We start from the raw sequence: 16,490 nt of genomic DNA, 5'->3' as shown, positions 1-16,490 counted from the left end.
ATCATACTTTGCTGAAAACCAGTGTCCTTTCCACGCCTCACCAAATTTCAACCGTGCAACTCGGGGCTCCGTGTTTGCTCAACTTTTTCTAGAGGAAAGGAAAGTTCTTTGCACCCTCTCAGAGCAGTTCACCCCTCTAGCTGTTTCCCTTGCAAAAGCCAGAGCAACTGAATCAGCTCTTCTGACTGCAAACCACACACCCTGACTGTCAGGAAGCCTGCAAGAATTTTTTTCCCCCTCTTTTGTTTACAAATTTGAAAACCGAGCTGTTCTCAGACCACCTCTTTTTCCCCCTTCCCATCCTAAATAAGGCAACATTGGGAAAAGCCTGTACATGCTTTCCAAGGAATAAGCATATTTCTCCTTCTCTTAGTTCTTTGTTTTAACACAGCATATCAGACTGTACATCCATGACAAGTTTCAATGGTTCAAAGACCATCTGAACAGTTGTTATTTTGCCTTTCAAAACAGCCCCTCCGAAAAATTCCTTAAAAATCAGGATTTTGTGAGGGATGCAATAAACAGAGGAGAAGGGACAGCCTTACCTCCCACCTCCTCCTATTCCTCCAGGGATCTAAAGTTATCTCTTCCTAAAGTGATATTTCAAGGCTTCTTTATAGCTTGTTTCCAATATAACTCAGAACAGTGAACATCCTCCCTTTCGTTCCTTCTAACAAATCCCCTTTCAGCAGAATTTACTCTCACATATGCAACGTGGGCAGAGTCTAGTAATGCAACTTAATAGTTCCTAACAAAAAAAAAAAAAAAAAAAAAAGGTTTTGCTAACAATAAGTCCTAGGAAACAAAGAAAGAAAGAAATTTTAAATCTTACCTGCACATGTTACCACAGTGTTTCTAATTAGTATCTGTCAAAAGAGCGTTTTCATCACAAGAAAAGAACAAAGCTGCAGAATGACAAAGATAATTTGTCATTCATCAAAAGGTAATTGCAAACAACAACAGGTAGGGGAAATTTTCTGCATCATGTCCCTCCGTCCCACCCTCTGCCACTGTGCTGCAAAGGAACAGGACACTGCCACACCAGCCAGGGCCTGGCAGCAAAGGGATTTCAGGGGAGGATGTTCTGAGCTCAGCAACACAAACACAGGTCAGTCAGACAGAACTCCAGGACTGAGGAGACCAATGAAAAGTTTAATCTTAAGCTTCTATCATTAGCCACTTAAGACACCTCTTCCCCCCACCTTGCTGCGGAGCGTATTTTAGTGTCTGGATTATCATTGCTGGGAGGTAACTCGGCTCAGACCGGGCACACACACACCTGTTCTCACCGCAAACATCTCCGGGCTGACACCCAGGGCAGCCTGGAGTGACTTCAGACACAGTCACTTCCACATTCCACCCCCAAACTCCCCTCCAAGAAGTGATCAGTCACTCTCGGCTTTCACACTTCAGTAATTTTGGAATCAACAGGAAATGGAGATCAATTGTGATTCTCCCAACTCAATAATGACTCATCATTCAACTCCCTGTAGCCTTCAAATTCATCTGTGAAGAGACACCATAGCGAGGCCAAAGTAAAAATAGCAAATCTGGCTTGCACACAATTAACACTCCCTCCTCCATCAGATTTGCCACATTTTCAGGACATTTTCAGGATTGCGACATTTTCAGGATTGCGACATAATGACCATCCTGCTCATCCCCCGTCAGCTTCCAAACTCACAATTTGGCTTTCTCAGCTTAACCAGGAAGAATAATCAAGAAAATGTATATATATATATATTATATAAACCCACTGTACCCCACTCTGTACCATCCATCACTCAATTTGAACGTGTCTAAATAAGAGTTAACTCTGCCTACCAGTGCCCCCAGCTAATGACAACGGATCTCCTGCCCTTTATATTATGAAAATACTCTCAAATCATTAATTTCTTTCTGCTTACACAACCTCCAAGCCAAAAAAAAAAAACCCCACATTTGCATGAAATTAAAAGTCAATAAAAAACAATTATTTCATTTACAAAAATAGAAAATCATTTTATATAAAGCACTTAAATGCATTCTTCTAAAAATAAACTTAATTACAAATCTAACATGAAATTGTAACAGCATATATTAGGGCAAATGCCTACTGTAATTTAAATAAAATAAAAATAGTAAGCATATAATTTACACCAAAAAAAGTTGGAACTGGTGAATTTGCTGTTCAGTGCTCTCCTGGAGCCACCCTTTGATGAACTGCTCAGAGAGCTTTTACATTCAACAGCTACTTCTGCAAGAGCCTCATTTCAGTTTACTCAAATGGTTCAGTTCAACAAGCACTTAATCCCAAATTATAAAGGACTCCTGCATGGAAACCTGTGAAACAGTCAGTGGGCATGATCTATTAGCTCTGAACTTTTGAGAAACAATGACAAACTATTTTTTCTGTTGATGGTTTGGGGGTTTTTACATCATGCCCGTCCTCCACACTTGGAGTTTTAATTAAGTCTCACAACTCAGATCTTCTGCATTCCAACTGAAATTCCATTTTCCATCCAAATTAAAAAAAAAAAATAATAACACAAATGAGAAGTAATCTACCAGAAAATAAATCATTTGCCATTTTGTCACTTAAAAATGTGAAAATTAAGGATCTGAGCAAATACATCCAAGGCATCTAATTATTTACATGAATTTGTAAAAAGGTCTGTACTTTCAGAAAAGGCTGTTTGTGAATCATTGTTCTAACATCTGTCAATCAATTAAGAAAAAATCCAACTAAAAACATGCAAAATGAGATTAAAACTGTATTTAGAGCAAAGCTCTTCCTGCTTGCTGTTTTAAGTCACTATGGAAATCATTCACTCCATCTCAATAAAAGAAAAAATAACTATATACTAGTAGAGTATATATATATATATACAGTATATGAGGCTTTCATACTAAGGAAGAACTGAACTGTGAAGAGCAAATTGGACCAAAATTCCCAACATTTTCACCAGGTGGTTCCGAAGCCTCACGATCCATCCCCTCGGGCTCTCACAGTGCCCTTCCATGAGCAGTGTAACTAAATCAGGTGAGAAGAAAATGGAACTCTTCCACCCTCTGAACATCTCAGCAGCTGTGGCTGTGCACGGCACCTCACTGCCCCACAGCCCCACAGTGTGTGCTCCACAGCCCGGGCACCAGGCTCGACACCGGCAAAGCCAACCAAGACACCAAGGAGCACGAGACACCACTGGAAGGTGGAATATTGCTGGAGAGGGAGAACAGAGGGGAACGTCCCCATCCGGGGAGCGCAGACATCTTAAATGGAGCCTCCAGCCCCTTCTGCAAAACTCATTTCAGGTGATAATTATCCCCCCAGCCCCTCTCCCCACAAAACGGGATTCACCTCTTCTCAGGTCACCAAGTCTGGGAGAAGCCGCAGGGGCGTCGAACCCGACGCTGTGACAGGGACAGTCATCCTGAGGTCACAGCAGTATTTTGATACTGCAGTAAACAAGGCCCGTGGCCACACATCCAACAAGCAAGAAACACTGGATAGCTGCACACTTCTGGGAGCTGCTGCTCCTGAAGAAGGAAGAAAAGTCCTATGGAAGCATCACAGCCCATCCCGCAGGGAGGCCAAGCCTCGCTCAACCCACCTGGACTTTTGTTCCGTTCGAACTGCCCGTGACACCAGGTAACGTTCTCAGTTGCCTGTGAAGATCTGGGTTTATTTTTAGTGTAATATACTATCTCCTTATCAGTCAGCTGATCCCAACACCCCCATCCTCATACTTGTGCTCAGAGTAGAGTCATCCAACGCCTGGCAACGCGCGGCTTCCCGGGAAAGTGCCGTCACCTGGATGACAGAGTCACACGAGCAGCCCGAGCCACGTCAGTGTTGCAAAAACCAAGCCTTGAACCACCCCCCAAAGGCAGCATTTTCTGTGTTCTACAAAGGGGGAGGGAGATACAGACACCCGGAGGAGGAATACCATTTCTTCCCAACCCTTCAATACTGGCAGCTCCTGAAGCACGAGATGTGATCACTCCCTATTTTAGCAAGCATGACTACCAGTGCTGTTGCTCACACAAATTATCCAGTCCCTTTTTAAAATCCAGTTACAGTGTTTAACTTCAGTCTTCTCTACCCAACTAGCAGACAGAGAAAGGTGAATGCATTGGTAAAATCCTGGCATGCTTTATTTGCTCTTCATTAAAAAAAAAAGACCCTTGCTCTGAATTTATAGTTCTCAAACCAGTATTTAAATCTGGAAAGAAAAACAAATGTGAACACAACTGTGCAGCATTAATCTGATTCCCACATTCCAACTCTCTCGCTCTCCAACACCACAATAAGGTATTGCGGACAAATTTAAAAGTGAAGTCACTGATATCAACTACAAGAACACCAAGAAAATCCTCAGACAGCGTTGGCTTAGGCAGCAGAATGTGTAATTCTTGTCTTCATACTTTCACTTTCTTTCATGAAAAATAGTGGAAATATCTTTTGCCAGGTTAACCAACTCTGACTTCAATCTCGCTGACATTTCTTAAGTAGAGCTGAATAATTCCATTCATATGCAAATGGTACAATAAGCCCTGAGTAGCAGCACTTGCAGCTCCCTCACGAGATGAGCATTTACTCTGCCTTACCCTGCCCAAGTCTCATCTGCAGTGAGATGAGACAAAATGCTACAAGACCCACAAGGTACAGTCCCAGCAATTTACAGAGGGCATGTTTTCAGCCTTGATGTTGGTTTTTTTTTTCTTTTACTTTGTGGGGTATTTTTAAATATTAAAGAGATGAAAGAATCGAGAACTGAGATTGCATCTGTTGCCATCACAATTTAACCACAGTCCATGTATTTATACAGTGGAATCTCCAAAATAACACTGCATCTGTTAAGATGACAGTGTTTTTCCATGGGCTGCGCTGTGTTGTAGCACAGTTACTCTAAAGCTATTGCTTTTGAAGTGCTGATTGCGATCCACCCCAAATTCCTTTTGTAATCTTCCTCAAACGTGTTGAATTATAAAGCTGTTGTGTTTCTCAGTGTGGCTTGGGAACAACAAAACCCTCATACATCTCATCAGTGGGCATTTGGCACTAAAGCCCTACAGCTAATGCAACATGTTTATTTAAACAATGAACTACCCAGAGAGCTCCACAGCCCGTGTACAAACAGATGAGCGTTTCATGTGTGCTTCTGCTGCAGCCCAGAACCCCCCCCCCACACACACACACACCCCCACCCCTGCACTCTCTGTGCCTGATTCCTGCAGGATAACAACTGATCCCACTTGGAAGGGCCTCTGTTCCTTCACCGATAACATCGGCCACTTCAGAACCACAACCCGTTGAACAATATAAAAGCTCAAATCTTAAAAGAAACTCTCATAACCTAATTTAAATGTTAAATACATCTTTCGTGCCTCTTGTTGAGACACAGTATCAACAAAAATATTTGTCCACGTAGTCAGCCCACTCCAGTGTGACAAAAATATAAACATTTTATTAGCACACACACAAAAGGAAACAAACAAACAATCAAAACCTTCAGTCGCTCCCAGGCAGGACCCTGGCAAGCTCAAGTCAGTCTCAAACCGAGCCAAGTCTCAAGTTTGGAACAACAAATGTGCTTTTCTTAACCCCCAGTTCTGCTCTCCTGCACAGTGACCACTGCACAGAGTCCAGCTCCACCACGGGTGTAGCCACTGGAAGAGCTGCAGGGAACACCAATAAAACAGAACCTCCACATCCAAGGTGCACAAGCAACAGGACTATCCGACCCTTCCACACCTGGCATCCTCCTCCACACACAACTGGTTGCAAGTCCTACTGGTTTGCAGCTGTCAGGTCCGAGGAAGAGGAGCAACCTACACAGAGTAACAGCCACCTACAAGCATCTCCTAACACATGCCACTGCCATTTCAACTCTTCCCACTTGAGCCAAGGGTCAGTCTCATGTCTCCTGGGAAGTGTGGCAGGAATGAATGTCCAGCTGTGTTAGGAGATGCCTGTAGTCTCAGCTCAGCTGAGCAGCACAAAGACGTGTCCGCTCCCACCGGGCAGTGCCAGTTCCCCACTCCTGCCTGAGGTGTCCACAGAGCAATGTTAAGCCTTTCAAGGTACAGACAACTCACACCCAGAGTCACTCCAGGGGATGTGAGAGGAGCAGCAGGGAAGTAAAAAGAAGGTCAAAATGTGGAGACAACCCTAAACTGAAGCCAAAACAAATAAGGAAACCACTCCAGTGTGATCCAGGGATAAAGCTCTTCCCAAGCCCAGGCCAATTCTTCTGCAGAAGGTTGGTTACAGGCAGTTTCCAGAAGCAGTTGTCACCAGACCTTTCTCCAAAAGATTGTATCCCTTTGATTAAGACTTAAGATGTGAACTATTCATCTCCATAAGATGACCTTCCACTTCCAGAAGAACTTGTGATCATTTTTATAACTGCTCTATCACACATCATTATGGGGGTTTTTCCTACCCCATAAACTCCTTTGGGAGTTGCTTCTCAAATATAATGAGCTGCCGGTCTACGAAATCGGGGAAAACCAGCACTATGCCAATTTGTTTTTTGGGAAGCTGTTTCTTTATCCAAGAGATCTGGAATTCTCTTTCAAGAACCCTCTCCAAACACAACAGTTGAGCTCTTGTGAAGCTTTCCCGTGCATACATCCCAGGAAGGCTTCTCAGGCTGAGCACCAGGATCCATGAGCACATCAGACACAGGGTCCCACCAAGCACAAACCTCCCCTCACCTTGCTAAAACACCCCTTACAAACACTCAGCAATGCCAACAGAAAAGAGAAAATAAAACAGTGGTGCCACCCTAACCTTACCAACACACAGCTACCAGCAGCCCCTGCTATGCTTACAGAAATTTTTTCACATAAATACTGCCCATGTTTCAGCAGAAATGTGTCTGTAACTAGAAACAAAGGCTGCACCTTGGTCCTCCCTGCTTTGTCTCATCTGTCTTACATAAGAACTGCCACTACACCACAGCTTGAAGATAATGATGCTCTCGTACTTGAGGATCACACGCTCAGCTGCAGCTACCTACTGTACTCCAGTAGTAACAAATGGGAGAGATACTTCAAAGAGCACATTATCCCAGCTCTAATTTATGCATGCTCCCTCTTACCATCAAGCCATTTATTTTAAACCTGTCAGATATACTTGTAACGTAGCATAATGAATAATTTAAAAAGTAATCTGTATAAACCAAGTTTATAAACTTAACAGCAGGTACAGTACCTTTCATTCAAGCAGACTGCTCTCTGATAAAGTACAAGAGATCTTTGACTACTTCAGCATGTATTCATTTCATGCATTCTGAACTTCAAAAAATTCTTTCCTGCCTCCAATCAAACCCTCCACTATTTGAACAGTATTGTGTAAGTAGCTCACTTAAATGAGTAGTGTAATAATTTGCAAACTGTTCATACTGAAGGAAAAAAAAAAAATACAAAGCTGCTGGAAACACTCAGAGAAAATGACCCATCACCAACTTAACGGCAGGGGAAACCCACTCGCCTCTGTCATTAAAACCCTGTTAATATTTCCTGCATCTGCCTGATGCTGTCACATCCTGACACTGCTCCCTCCGCAGGGAAAAGGGATATTCGGCAAAGAACTCCCAAAAAAAGCCCACCTGTCAAGAGAAAGTGTTCTGATCAGTTGATGCTCACACTTCCAAGTAAACAGAGCTATCTTTACAGCAGGTAATGGCACCAATAAGGGCTGTGCAGATAACACTGCTGGTCACAGCCACTACAGCAACATGTGCCTCCCTCCAGCAAACAAACCACGGCAAACAAACCCCCCCTGGCCACTGGACCTGCCCAAAACACACCTTCACAAACTCAGGGTTCACAAGAGCAGGATGCACCCCCCTAATTTATAAACTATGACAGCAAAGCACATCCATGTGCAGTTCACCTGTTTCCTGCTTTGAAAGCTTTATTTGTACAATGTAGGCTTTTTTTTAAGTCAACAGCACAGCGTAAACCACAACCTGGCACTTCAGTGTCCATCCTAAGGGGAATTACTGCTCCAAGTTATCACTAAAATAACTTTGTGCTGCTACAAAACACTTGCTGTTCTATAAAATTACTTCCCAATGGATTGGTTCCTCTAGAGGAATAATCTCAGTACTTTACTGGGGTGTGAGGTCCCTTCTCCCTGGGCAGATCAAAGGCAACAGTCTCCCCAAAAAACTTCCTGGGGAGTCACTGAAACACAGACATTCTTCTTTCTGCTCGTACCATCAAGTTTACCAACAAAGAAACAGAGTAATTGGAAAGGTACAGGTCTGGATAGTCCAAAATTAATAAATAAATAAAATTATGTTACATTAAAGCTTACAAGCCATATGCAAATCAGCCCGTAAATAAACAACAATTTTGCTTTTCAGCACATTTTAAACAATCTTGTGCCACAACAGCAACTTCTGGAGGATATCAACACTGAGCAAGTTAATTGGCGTCTCAAAAGACGTCCTAAGGGAACTGCTCATATTTAGCATTTGCAAAGGTTAGAAAGCAAAACTTGCAGTAATAAAGGCAAGTTAAACCCTCACAACACATCACTGTGCCCACCCCGGGTGTGCCAGAATGCATCTCCTTAATTAATCAATAAGTCAAACTATTATCAAACTTAGTGAGAAAAACCAACGAGTCCTGCCAGCAGGAACCAGAGCCTGTTTTGGAGTTGAGGACTCAGTTCAGCTCTGTTTGCAGAGCACAGGAACATATGAATGAACACTGAGTGCTGCTAATCGTTAGCCGGTCCTCAAAGTTTCTCTCAGACAGTTTTGGACACAAAAAAAGACAAATATAGTACTCCAGAAATCAGTCCAGATTGTACCTGTCATGACTTGGCTAAGAGGGAAAAAAAAGTAGCCCAAAAAAACCACACACAAGACAGGCTGGCTAACAACCACCAATGTGTCTTCATCAACTGCTGTTTGTTGAGTTCTGCTTTTGTAAAATGAAAAAAAAAAAAAAAGCAAAACTATTCTTTTTAAAGTGGCTTTCATAAATCATAAAAACTAATCCAACTAACCTACACAAAGAACCTGTCTATACAATTTACAGTGATAGAAAAATTATACATGTCAAATAGATCAAAATACTAAAACAGTATTTCTACCTTTCAAACACATCACTGCATTCCAGAAGTCTTTCTGCACACAAACCCTTAAAAGCAGCACGTTCCATTACCACCAAAGCCCAGAAACCTTAAAAGCTCAGCTTTGTCACAAAGATCCGAAATAAACTGAAACTACAAATCTGCAACAAGTTTAATTATGAGACTCTCGAGACAATTACTCAAACTGCAGCTTTTTTTATAAATTCAGCATCGGCAATAGTTTCCAATAATGAACCGGAGTTTACCCATTCCTGTGTGCACACTCACACGTAAATAAAAAACAGCTGCTACTTGATAACATCCAAAAGCATTTCCAAATGTGAAAGCTTTACACTAAAATCCCGGTAAGAATGTATTTAATTTCATAAACCAAAGTTTCCAGAACTTTTCCAGCAAGTTGCCATTGCTTCTCAGTCATCGGCTCTTCAAGTGCAATAATGCTCGTGAAGTTTATTAATTTAACTGTAGGTAATTCAGATAAATACACTAACTTCTTAAAAACAATTTAATTCAGTACGTTTGGTTAAGTTATGAACTTTAGAGCCATTACAGATGATGAGCCAGATAAGTTGTTTGCTGTGTGGGATCATAAAGTTAACATCCAGTGTGAGAAAAACAGGTTTCCTGCATATATTATTGCCTCTCTCTCTCAAAGTTCGGGACTATAAACAAACTTCTCTACAATGAAGTTTGTGGTAGCTCACAATTCACACAGATGGAAAATACACACAGTATAATTAATCATTTAACAAAACTGCCTCTTCCGCTCTCACTGAGATAATAGTTCCAGTGATCACTGGTAAAATCTACCTCAGAGTAAAAAGAAAACAAAAATTACTGGGGAAGAGAAGAAGCATTAGTTAAACATGAACTGAAATTGTCCTTTCAAGCTAATAGTTTCAGCCCTGAAATGTATTTTAATTTGAAATGTTAGATGCTTAAAGAAAATTCTACTCCAAGATTTCCTTAGTAAATGCCAGTTTAGCAGAAAATTCAACAGGACTTGAAACAACTTTTCCCGTGGTAACACATACTGACAGAAATTAATTATTTACCGATGAAGACAGATTCAAAAATCATCACATGGATGCTCTGTAACACTAGATTTTGCGTGTGTGTTTCAAGATGAAAACAATTTCAGCACTGGAGTTGTGCTTTAACTATACTTTAGAATCAGCTTGAAGGAACAACAGGTCAGGGAAAAGCTGACACAAAAAATTAACACAACAGTTGATCAAATCTGAGCAATTTCCCCATTAAACCAAATAAATCGTGTCTTCTGTTGTATCTGAAGTTAAACTAACTGATCTGTCTTCTTGCTCTCTGCAGCCCCCTCCTCACTTCTCACAACATACTTAAGAACTAAGTTAAGTTTCCTTCACTTTACACAAAAAAACAACAGCGTTTCTCTCTTAATTGTTGGTTCAACACTGAAACTTCGAACACACCTTCTTTCCACACCCATCTCTCTGCTCCCTCACGTTCTCAACACATTTTGCCTGATATTAGCTAAGTCACTACCATTTCCTAACCCTCCCCGTTTCTGAGTCACACAGCCCTTTGCTCCAGTTCTGGTATGGAAACGCTCTGGAAGTCCAATCTAACATAATCAAAAAAAAAGTCCAAGTACTGCCTGGCTCCCTCTCCTTCCCCCAGGACACCATCACTCCCTGAACACTCCCCTCCTCTCCTCATTCTGGTGAGCCCTGACTGACACCAATTCCTTGCCTGCTCTGGCATTTTCTATTCACAACCTCAGCTGCAGGAGGAATTATCCAACTCCCAGCTAACAACATTCCCTAACCACCAGGCGCGCAGGAAAACGCTGAGGCAAAGGCGAGGTGTGTGTAACGCCGACACTCAGCAGGTCAGGAGGGCTTTTACTAAGCAACCTGGGAGAGAGATTAAGCATCAGCATGAGCCGCTGTTTATTAACACCAGGAACACTACACAGCCTGGACAGACGAACAAGGCGCTCACATGAGCAGACCCATCAAGATATCCATCAGTCTGAAGTACTATCAGACCTAAATCCAGTATTTTTATTCAAAGTGCTTAACCCATTCTGTCCTAAACCTTCTCTCTGTAAACAGACAAACGGGTGAAAATCAAAACCCCATCATGATCAAGGGAGAAATGGAAGAAAACACCGTGTTTACACCTCATCTTAAACCCACCCCCAGGATCAAACAGCCTCCAACAGTTGTAGCTTTACACATCAAATGCACGGGTACTCCAGCACATGCTCTGTCTTAATGAAAGGTCTTCTCATTTCCCTTTTCGTGCTGTTCTAACACAATCTCGGGGAATTCTCAGCATTTTTAATGCCTTTTTCTGTGTCAGAAGCCCTCCGCTGAAGCTACCTGCATTTTAAAGAGGTTTCTGTCACATAACCACGAACATATTTTATATAATTGAGCATTAAAGGGATGGGTCTCTCCCCTCCAGTTGTAACTCCTTTGTATTCCTATTTAGGAATGCCTTGCTTGTTTGACCGAAAATGGAAGTGCCTTTTAGCTATGACACAGTATATATGAAAAACAAATAAAAATTAAGATTAATCTTCCTTCCACTATTGTGGGGAGAGAGAAGAATATGAAGAGATGCAAAACATCTGCTCTGGAGATCATTTTTCCCCCTAACAGCAAAATTCTTTCAGCAATAACTCGTGAAAACAAAGGCTATTAAACTGTAAACTACAAAGACAATCGATTAGAGGCAGTATTCAGCTAAGACAAGTTTTTCAGCATATCTTCCCAGATTTAAATGCCTAGAACTTCTTCAGAAGGAGATATTTCATTTGGGATGTTCATTTTAGTTGTGGCAACTGCAAACACTTGAGAACCTCAAATCCCAACATACTATTCCTGCATTACTTCATGGTCAGAGCTGAGTGAGCATTTTTATTTGAAGATACTCAGTACCAGGTAAGACAAGAAAAACAATTCTAAGCAGTTTAAGGCCACACCAGATCTCCTCCTCCTCCTCCTCTCCTGTACTGTTTCCCCACACTACTCAAAACCCTCCCCTGAAGAAGGGCACTGGGGTTTGTTTTTAAACTTAGAGATTAATCTTCCTCTTGAAAACAGCTCTAGTCAAAAAGTTCAACTCGTGGAAGTCAGACTGCAGCTCTGCAGCCCTTGCTGGCCCTGCCATTACAACCCAAAAGCCTCAACTGGGCCTTAATTTGCAAGGAGTTAACAGGCGTTCACTGCCCAATGAAACACAATATTACTCAACATGCATTACAGACTCCATCTATGTGCTGCTTGCTCACTTTTTTTTTTTGTACTGAGCCTCACTGTCAGTGCATCCAGAGAACTTCCCTTTCTCTTCCATCTGAAACTACTACTTTTAGAAAAGCCTTTCTGCCTCCTAAATTCCTTACATTTAAAATGGAGAAAATTGATCTCTCTGTTCCTTCCCTCCGACAACGCGCAGCAAAACAACAGCTCCAGGAGTATGCTGGAAAACGCAGGGCAGAAGAAATTAAAGCATCAGGATGCAGTAAAGGAACATCCCTGCTCCTGCAGACGCTGAAGGAGAGGGAGCAGTGTTTAAAATGGTTGGGCTCCAAGGCACATTTACCATCTCCCCGTCCACGGAGATACTCCGGGAAACAAGGGAAGGCTAATTTCATGCAAGAAATCCTCAATCCAGCGTGAGCCCGTCATACCAGAAGAAAACCTATCAGCCCCGGGATTAATCCGGCGATGATTGCGGTGTAATCAATGGCAGCGCAGCCATCCCTGCCCCCTCGGTTCCCCCTGCGCCCGAGAGGGGCGGGCACTGCAACACAATCACAGGTTGGAAACGCACAAAAACAAAGTCGGGGCTTTTGCAACTCCCGGGCGAGGCAGCGGCCGCGGCGATGGGCTGAGGATCCGCGGCAGGAGGAATCCCGGTCCCCGCGGGCGCGGCCCCGCCACGGGGATCCACGTTTTCCCGGGAAGAGCCTCGCACACGCCGCTCAAACCTCAGCGCTGGCTTAAAAAAAAAAAAATACATCGCCTTTGAGATTACAGCCATCAAACCTTTCTGTTTGTGCACAAACGTAAAGGCTCAGTGTGCAAAATAATTACAAAAAAAAAAAAATTTAAAAAACGAACGGCAGCCCGCGACCTTTAGATTGCGGGATGCCGCCGTAGTTCCGCACCCCGCGCACCGCCAGCGAAACCCGTCCTCGGCGGCAAAGCGGCAATAAAAAGGCAAGGCGCTTATTTCCAGGAATTCCTCACTCACTACGGCAGGTTACTGCAAACAGCCTCTAAATATTGACAGAGATCAAGCTCCTTCCATGCGGGGAGAGCAAGCAGAGTCCTTTCCCAGCCTGCAAGTGTTTACTACGCAGCTCGCAGCCCTGGCTGCGGTGTCTGAGCGCTGCCCCCGGGGCTCGGGGGGGGACACAAAGGAGGGGCGCGGGCCGGGGGCTGCGGCTGTGCCCGTGTGTACAACCAGCCTGCCGCCCCCGGGGAAGGAAGGAAGGGATGGCAGGGAAGGGAAGCGATGGCGGGGAGACGCGCAGCCCCGGGTTGTTAAACGTGCTCGAGGAGCAGACGCGTAACAGGAGGAAAACACGCAGAGCCCCCGCGGGCAGGGGCGAGACCCGCTCGGCGCCGCGGCGGGAAACGCAGTGAGCCCCGGGAGCCCCTCACACGCACCCACAGACACACAGGGGGTCCCTCACACACCCCTCTCCATGGAGGGGGAGCCCCTCACACACACACACCCTTCCATGGAGGGGGAGCCCCTCTCACACACACCCCCCCTCCATGGAGACGGAGCCCCTCACACACACACCCCCCTCCATGGAGAGGGAGCCCCTCACACACCTCCCCAAGGAGAAGGAGCCCCTCTCACACAACCACAGATACACAGGGAGCCCCTCACACACACGCAGAGGCAGCTCCTCAGACAGGGAACCCCCTCACCAGCCCCTTCACACGCACACACACCAAACGCAGGGAGCCCCTCACGCATCCACACACACACACAGAGGAAGCGCCCCCCTCACCAGCCCCCTCACACACATTCACACAGGGACACACAACGCACACACTCTCACACAGCCCACCCCTCTCATTCACACAGAGACACCCCCCCAAACACACACACACACACAGAGTGAGCCCTTCACACACCTATAAGGACCCCCCCCCACTCACACACACACTCACACAGGGACCCCCCTCACCGACCCCCTCATAACCTTCCAAACACGCACAGGCAGCCGACGCCCTCAGCCCCCTCCCAAACAACCCCTCACTCGGGGATCCCTCGCCCCCCCCCCGGCACGCATCGTACTCACTTTCTCCATTTGTTGGCCACAGACAAAGTGCGCCGAAGACGAGCAGGAACCCCCAGACGACGGCGAGGGACGCTCCTCCAGCGCCAGACTTCATTCCTCTTTCTTTAATTGGACAAAATCCCCCTTTCCGAAAACAAAACAAAAAAAAGTCCAGAAATTGTTCGCTTTCTTTCCTCTCCCCGTCCTCTAAAAATAACGAGCGGCGGAGGAGAAGCGGGGCAGGGTAAATAAATCCACGTTGCCTCAAGAAATGAAAAAAAAAAAAAAAAAACAACAAGAAAAAAAAAAAACAAGACCCTTCGGAGAGCGGCGAACCGGAGGGTTGTTGAGGTCCCTGGGTGTTGATCTTCCGGAGCAACCACACCAAAAATACACAAGATATTCACGATGTATTAACGGCAACAACAACAAGGCATGGAAGCCCCGGGGCGACGCTGTCTCCGGGGCGGCGGGGCGGGCTCGGGGCGGCGGGCGGGGGACGCCGCCGTCTCCCCTCAGCGCTGGCTGCGGTGGTACATCGTGCACAGGAGCCGCAAACACGAGGCGCATCGGGGCTGGCAGTCGGCATCTTCAACCTCCATTTTCAAACACCGCACACACGCACATATACACACACACACAGAGACACAAAAACTGGGAGGGCCGCGGAGGGAGGGGAAGGGGGGGCGCGACCCAGACAATCCTATTACAAAACAACAACAGCTCCGCCGTCCCCCCGCGCGGGGACGGGGCTGCCCCGGCGGGATCCCCGCGGCTCCGCTCCCCGCTCGGCCGGGGAGGGTGGGGGGGACACCCCACGCACAACCACCACCCACAACAACACCGCCGCCACCACCACGAGTCCGGCTGCCTGCAGAGGCTCGAAACGCAGGATTTGGGTCGAAAATGAATTAAAAAGGCTTCCCCCCTACTCCTCCTCTTCCTCTCCTCGGCGCGGCTGCCACAGGCTCCTTCTCCAAAAAAAAAAAAAAAATGAAAAAGAAAAAAAAAAAGCCGAATCCAGGACACACACACAAAGCAGCGGCGGCGGCAGCAGCAGCGGGGCGAGCGGAGCGCTCAGCACCCCGCCTCCTCCCCCCGCAGCTCTCCTCCTCGCATCCCTCCGAGCCGCCTTCCCATCGAGGCGGGGGCGGGGGGGAGGACGACGAACGACGACGACAACAACAACAACAACAACAAAAACCACCCAGCGAATTTGTAAATCCTTTTCCTTTTTTTTTTTTTCCTCCCCCCCTTTTTTTTTTTTTTTTCCTCCCTTTCCTCTTTTCCCTCCTCCTCTGGGTGCGCGCGCGCTGCAAACCTTCCCCCGGCGCTGCCCAGCCCAAGGCAGGGGGAGGGGGATCCGGGAGAGGTGTGCGTGTGTGTGAGTGTGTGAGCCGGGGGGGGCGAGCAAGGCGATCCGGTTTGCTGAAGGTCAAAGCCCAGGAGCTTGTTGCGAAGGGTCTGTAATTCCTCCGGGGAGGGAACGGGGTGGGGAGGGGAGGGGGGGGGGGGAAGGGTCTGCCGCTCCTCCCAATTAATTCGCCGCTCGCTTGCGGCAGGGTTCGCAGCGCTCTGCTGCCGCGTCTGCCCCCCCCCTTATCCTCCTCCTCCTCCTCCGCGCTGGCTCCCTGTGCACGATGGAGAGTGAGCGCTGGTAAACAAGAGCCCGGCGTCGCTTCGCCGCCGCTTCCCCGCTCTGCGGCCGCGCGGGGACGGGGCTCGCTCCCGCCCTCCCCTTCCCTCCTTTCCCTCCCTTCCCTCTCCTTCCCTTCCCTCCCCTCCCGCGCGCGCTCCCGTGTCCCCCCCCCGGGCTCCCCTCGCCCAGGCGGCGGCGGCGGCGGCGGCGCGCGCGGAGGCGGCGGCGGCGCGAGCGGGCGCCAGGGAAAACCCGGAGCGGAGCGAGCCCGGAGCGGAGCGGGACGGGAGGATGCTGCGCCCAGGGATGCTGAGGGACCGCCGCCGTCCCTGCCCCGGCCTTCCCTAAGGGGGAAACGGGGCAAGGAGCCCCTGATGGCTGCAGCGAGCATCCTGCGGGGCGCCGGGAGAGCCCACGAGCGACCCCCGCCAGTGGAAGTGCCGCTGTGTTGCCCATACATAATAAAT

The 16,490-nt window shown here is 46.6% G+C and overlaps 1 protein-coding gene across 3 annotated transcripts in view; it reads right to left on the bottom strand.

The window, feature by feature from the left end:
- IGF1R (insulin like growth factor 1 receptor) overlaps positions 1-14,661 on the bottom strand; it is a 167,200-nt gene extending 152,539 nt beyond the window's left edge. For 2 of the 3 annotated variants that reach the window (XM_027714815.2, XM_027714816.2), the window contains exon 1: positions 14,406-14,624. In XM_027714815.2, the coding sequence (XP_027570616.1) occupies positions 14,406-14,499 (94 nt within the window). In that variant the 5' untranslated portion in view covers positions 14,500-14,624. Of the gene's footprint in view, positions 1-14,405 lie in introns of all 3 variants that reach the window. The other variant, XM_027714814.2, reaches the window with a different exon arrangement.
- Between the last annotated feature and the right edge of the window lie 1,829 nt (positions 14,662-16,490).

The sequence above is a fragment of the Pipra filicauda genome, unplaced genomic scaffold (genome assembly GCF_003945595.2).
Source record: "Pipra filicauda isolate LSUMZ 115617 unplaced genomic scaffold, ASM394559v2 scaffold70_size2993248_pilon, whole genome shotgun sequence".
In the NCBI taxonomy this organism is placed as follows: Eukaryota; Metazoa; Chordata; class Aves; order Passeriformes; family Pipridae; genus Pipra; species Pipra filicauda.
Note: the sequence above shows the minus strand (reverse complement) of the source record. Positions and strands in the feature narration are given on the sequence as shown.